This window comes from Myiozetetes cayanensis, unplaced genomic scaffold, assembly GCF_022539395.1.
Source record: "Myiozetetes cayanensis isolate MyiCay16 unplaced genomic scaffold, myiCay2020 scf398, whole genome shotgun sequence".
NCBI classification, from domain to species: Eukaryota; Metazoa; Chordata; class Aves; order Passeriformes; family Tyrannidae; genus Myiozetetes; species Myiozetetes cayanensis.
In genome coordinates, this window is record NW_026087629.1 from 1 (window position 1) to 5,992 (window position 5,992).

The 5,992-nt window shown below is 54.3% G+C and overlaps 1 protein-coding gene across 1 annotated transcript; it reads right to left on the reverse strand.

Annotated features, from left to right (window-relative positions):
- Positions 1 to 4,062: 4,062 nt before the first annotated feature.
- On the reverse strand, positions 4,063 to 5,585 carry LOC126646781 (olfactory receptor 14J1-like). The gene has a single exon (XM_050328328.1). The coding sequence runs from the start codon at positions 5,333 to 5,335 to the stop codon at positions 4,250 to 4,252; it is 1,086 nt and encodes a 361-aa protein (XP_050184285.1). The 5' UTR covers positions 5,336 to 5,585; the 3' UTR covers positions 4,063 to 4,249.
- Positions 5,586 to 5,992: the final 407 nt, after the last annotated feature.

Below are 5,992 nucleotides of genomic sequence, written 5' to 3' on the forward strand. Positions count from 1 at the left end.
TCATTTCTATTGCATTGGAGGTGTCGACCCTTGGGACACATTGGCAATAAACCATCCAGCTGACTTAGGCTGGTGTAAGAGCTGGGGAACACAGGATAATGAGTCACTCCATGAAAGCCTTGAAACATTCTCTACCTGAAACATAACCCAAATGGAACAGTTTGGATACAATTCCCAAATCTTTTGGAAACTCCAGTCGTTACTGAGAATGCAAATTCAGCAGATAACTAAAGCCGGTGCCCTTGTGAGCCCACAGCCAGCGGTGCTGAGGGAGGCCCTGGGAGCTCCCCAGCACCTCCCTCTCAGTGGGACACCTCTCGCAGCCTCTCGGAGCTCGGGAACCCTCCAGTTTGCAACACTGCAAAGAGCGTCGCTGATGCCCAGGACAATTCTGATCCCCCTCAACAAACACTCCTCCAGCTGTGACCCTTGTCTGGTGGGAAACACAAAGGGATGTGTGAGAGAGTTTCACTGACAACCAGGAGAATTTTGGAAAAGGACCTTTACAAACCCAGATCTTGATGTGTCCACATATCTCTGTCTGGGTGTGGGTGTGAATTGACTGTGGTGTGAGTGTTTTTATTGGGAATCTATAATTCAGTCACTGTTCAATTGTAACAAATTATATTGAATCGCTTGATAACAATTAGTTACTCAATCATCATCATGGCTAGGCTTCGCGAACGAAGATTTGAAAGGGCTCTACCCACACTTGCTACAAGCGCGCTGATGGCTAAAAAGGCCAATGCGAGATAGACAAGTCCGGTTGCAGAAGGCACAGCAGAAAGACTCCCCAGGTGATACAGATGAGACGCGATTCTTTCTGCGTTGCCTTTTCTCCTCGAGAGTGATCCTGCGTGTGTTCTCAAAAGCAGCAGCAGCGTTATAGATGGTGTGTCTCCAGGCCTCCCGATTGGAGGCCAGGGTAGACCAATGGTGATGATCAATATGGCCAAGGCTGAGGGATTGTTTCAGGGAGTCCTTGTATCTCCTCTTTGGGGCTCCTCTCTTGTGGTAGCCAGTGGCAAGTTCCCCATAGAGCACAATCTTAGGGAGGCGGTAGTCCTGCATCCTGGAGACGTGCCCTGCCCAGCACAGCTGTGTTCTCAGCAGCATGGCCTCAATGCTCGTGATTGCTGCCTGTTCAAGGACAGACGTGTTGGTCACATAGTCAGTTGCTCAATAATTATATGCTATTAAACACTTTTGCCCCCTTGTCTTTGTGACCAAATCCTTTGTACCTTGACCCTCTTGCAACCTAAAGGTTCTGTGTAAATCATTGCCTTTCATAGAAAATTATATTTTTGTGACTTCCACTTTAAAATCTTCCTCCTCAGCTAAACTACAAAACAACTCCAATTAGCTGTAGAAGAACTGAAATCATAAAGACAACAAATGGAAGGAAAATAATTTGTTTTTCTGTATTTTAATGAGCCCCACAGTGTGTTTAGAGAAAAGTCCATCATCCTCAACTACTGAGAGAAGATTGAAGAAGCTGTTCAAGAAGTCAGAAACCAAAGCCCAAGTCCCTTGAAGCATTGCTGGGCCCCACTGAGGGCAGGCACTGACAAAGCCTCCCCAGGGACTCCTTCGAGCAGATCCTTGCAGGCCAGGAGTGCAGGCAGACAAAGGCTCTGGGCAGGCCCCTGCAATGCTGAGCAAAGCCTGCCTTGGTTTTGGGGAGCACAAAGGCCAAGGCTGAGCCCCAGGCCCTGGCCCAGCAGATCCTGTCCCTGCCGGGGGGCTCAGGGCTGTTTGGGGGGCAGTGCGATGGGAGGGGGAGCAACAACAAAGGCCCAAAACTGTGCCAGCCCTGCCAGGCTGCTCAGGGAGGGGCGAGGCAGAACCCAAGGGCAGAAGCTGCCAGGAAAGTTGCTTGTGGTGGCCTGAGGGGCAGAGGCAGCTGCCAGAGCCAAGGGCACAAAGGCCTGGGTGCCTTTGGGCCTTGCAGCCCTGCCAGAGCCCTTGGCCATCTCTGCTGCAGGCTGTGCTCCCCTGGCCCTGCTGCTCCTCTGGCCTTGCAGGCTGCACACACCCCTCCTGCTTTCTCATCCCCCTCCCAGCAGCATTTCTGGGCCCTCCCTGATGGCTCTGCTGTCCCCCAGCTCTGGCTGCTGCCATGTGCACTTGGCCTTCTTGGCTTGGATGCTGAGCCCCTGTGCCCCAGGACATCCCTGAGAGAGCCCAGGCCCTTCTGCTGGGGGTCCCTGCAGAGCTGAGCAGATCCAGGTCACCTCCCATTGCTCTGCCAACCCCTTGGGGCTGCTCTGGGCCCTGCAGGTTCTTGCCCTGCTCCCAAGGGCTGTGGGGGTGCTTCATGGTCAGGGCTTGGGCTTTAGAGCTCAGGGTGGGGATTGGGCAGAACTTTGGCAGGTTTGTTGTTCTGCTGACAGTTCATGATGAGGAGAAGAGTTTTTTGGGCTGGGTCAGGATTAAAGCTTGGCTTTCTCATACTGGTAATACAGGTTTGGGGCTGGGGTGGGCACTGGAGTACAAATAAGAGTCTGGAGTTGTCTGTTTGGGCACTGAGAGGAGTCTCAGCATTCCCATCAGCTCAGGGCTGGACACTCAGCATGGCACAGCAAATGGAGCTCAGGGCAACTGCAGGAGCCCTGGTGTCATCTGCAGGAGATGCCCAGCAAAGCCTGACTGTGCCCCTCAGTGCCAGCCCCTCTGCCCAGCCCAGCACAGAGTCCTGGCCCAGGGACAGAGCAGCCTGTCCCCAGGGGGGCTGCAGAAAGAGCGTTCTCTCTGCCATGGATTCCTCTGTGCAGGCACAGAAATGCTGCCTTGCTCTCCTCCAGGCACATCCCTTTGCCCAGGGCAGTGTGGCCACTTGCAGATCCCAACCTGGGATCCCTGCAGGGCCCTGAGCTGGAGGGGCTGCTCTGCAGAGGGAGGGGCTGTGTCACCCTGGGCTGAGCCTGCCCTGGCCATGCTGGTCAGGCTGGGAAGCAGAGCCAGCAGGATGGGGATCCCTCCTCCCCACCCTATTCCATCATCCTGGAAGGCTCAGTAGCCATGAACAAGGCTGGGCAGGACCATGGGCTGTTTGCAGTGGCACAGAGGGCAGGGCAGGGCTCCACTCCATCCAGCCTGTGGGCTGCAGAGTTCTTAGGACACCCTCCTGGAAAACCCAGCCCTGGCTCTGGTACAGCCCTGCCTGAGCTGGGCAGGCACAGTGGGAGTTCACTGAGGGCAAGAGGAGTCACTGCCTAGAGTCCTTTCTCTGTTCCTGCTGCATCCTCTGGGGTTGCAGAACTCTCCTTTACCAGTTCCCAGGGGCATTTAGTACTTTAGCTGTGGGTGACTCCACCCTGGGCAGGATTCTGCTCCAGGGCTCCAGTCACTGCTGACTGGATGGGATGGGCTGTCCCTGCAGATCCTCTCTGCTCTCCTGCAGTTCCTCATTTCCTACACACAAGTCCTCCCCTGCCATCAGAGCCAGCACAAGCTGCAGAGCCCCAGGCAGGTGACTTGGAGACCATTTGCCACTGGCCACCAGCACAGAACATCTGACCCAGCCCTCAGTCCCTGAAGTACCACAGTGAGTCCTTCTCTCCCTGCACGGCCTGAGTGGGGAAACAAGCCAAGCCAGGAGATTTTAGAGAGTCTTTTCCTTGGCTTGTTCTTTACACCAACCTTTTAAAAGGAACAGAGTCTTCAGGAACTGCCCAGGGGGATCCCCTTTCCTGATGGAAATGATGTTAAGGAGCCCAGCCCTGTGCCAGCAGTGCCCATGGTCTGTCCCTGTCCATGGTCACAGCACTGACCCACAGCAGTGACTGAGCTGCCAGAGCACTCAGGCCTTGGGAAGGAGCAGAAAGGAGAGGGAGGCAGTGGACAAAGAGCATCTCTTAAAAGCCCAAGAGCTGCTGCTCCCTGGCAGTGCTCCTGTTCCAATACTCTTGAGCCCTTCTCCTCTGAACACAGGCACTGCCCTCCTGCTGCAGGGAAGTTCTTGGAGCAAGAACCTGGATGAAACGACTCAAGTCCTTTAATATACTCAGAGATTGTGATTCCTCATGTACAGAATAACAAAGGCAGGATGTTTCACCAAGAGGTTCCTGCAGGACCTTTTATTTTGTTTAAATGCATTCAGAGAATGATTCCTCATTTACAGAGTTGTGGGTCGAAACAAAGAGAGAGAGAGTCAATTACATATGGGATGAAGAATAAATTTCTGTGTTAACAACATTAAGAATGGAAAAAATACAGTAAAGTTCCCCCACTGCCACTCTCAAAAGCTTTAGAAGGCAGGCTGGGCCAATGAAGGGTTACACAGTGGGTGTTCTGCAGAAGAAAAGAAGCAGGTTATTGCTCCTGAAAAGCATCCACTCATCATTTTCCTTATGGCATCCCTGAGCTCCTGGTTCCTCAGGCTGTAGATGAGGGGGTTCAGTGCTGGAGACCCCACCGAGTAGAGAACTGACAAGGCCAGATCCAGGGATGGGGAAGACATGGAGGGGGGCTTGAGGTAAGCAAAAATCATGGTGCAGGCAAAGAGGGAGACGACAGCCAGGTGAGGGAGGCACGTGGAGAAGGCTTTGTGCCGTCCCTGTTCAGAGGGGATCCTCAGCACAGCCCTGAAGATCTGCACATAGGAGAAAACTATGAAAATGAAACAACCAAATGCTATACAGGCACTAACCCCAAGAAGACCAATTTCCCTGAGGTAGCCTGAGTGTGAGCAGGAGAGCTTGAGGATGTGTGGGATTTCACAGAACTGGCCCAGGGCATTGCCCTGGCACAGGGGCAGGGAAAATGTATTGGCTGTATGCAGCAGAGCATTGAGAAACCCAGAGGCCCAGGCAGCTGCTGCCATGTGGGCACAAGCTCTGCTGCCCAGGAGGGTCCCGTAGTGCAGGGGTTTGCAGATGGCAACGTAGCGGTCGTAGCACATGATGGTGAGGAGGGAAAACTCTGTTGACATGAAGAAGAAAAAGAAAAAGAGTTGTGCAGCACATCCTGTGTAGGAGATGGTTGTGGTGCCCCAGAGGGAGTTGTGCATGGCTTTGGGCACAGTGGTGTAGATGAAGCCCAGGTCTGTGAGGGAGAGGTGCAGCAGGAAGAAGTCCCTGGGGGTGTGCAGGTGCTGGTCGCAGGCTACGGCGCTGAGGATGAGGCCGTTGCCCAGGAGGGCAGCCAGGGAGATGCCCAGGAAGAGCCAGAAGTGCAGCAGCTGCAGCTCCCGCCTGTCTGAGAATGCCAGGAGCAGGAACTGGGCCATGGAACTGCTGTTGGGCATTTGCTGCCACTTGCTGTGGGGCACTGTCCAAGGAGGAAGTTTCAGTGATATGTTAGCAAAGAACTTCCTGAGAAAAATCAAAGCCATTTCCCAATAGCTTTTCCGTGCTACGTTCCTCCACCTGTTTTGTTGGGTTTTCTTCTTCAAATTCCCTCATCTCTCCAGGAGTGTTCCTGGATGTCAGAACCCCTCAGCACTTCTGATGCACTCAGGGAGAACAGAGCAGGTCCTGCCAGGCAGGAGGATTGTCTGGGGCTTAGTGCAGAGTGAGGGGAGCTGCTCTGTCCCCCTCTCTTGTTCCCAACTGCCCTGGGTTTGCTCCTTCCTGAGATGGAGATTGATCACACTCCCAGTTTGGTCTGAAAAGCCTCCAGACACTGCTGAGAGCAGAGGGATCCATCCCACACCCCTCAGTGTCTCAGCCTGTCTCAAGGGCTCAGCACCCCCCTTGTAGCCAAGGACACCCGTGGCTCATCTCACCAACCCAACAGCATCTCCTGGGCTGGCACAGCAGCTCTGCCCCTCTGCACTGGGCAAGCTGAGAAACAAGGAATGCACAGGGAGGGGCCAGCTGGGAGAGGCCAGGGCAGAGCCCACTGGGCACTCAGGGCAGCCTCCCCCTGAGCCAGCTGGGCCACCTCCCACACACCACCAGTGCCAGGAAGGTGTTCTCAGCCCTGTGCAGCTCCTCAGAGGTCCCTCTGGAACTTAAACCACCAGGCATGTGGCTCGAGAGCTTGAGAG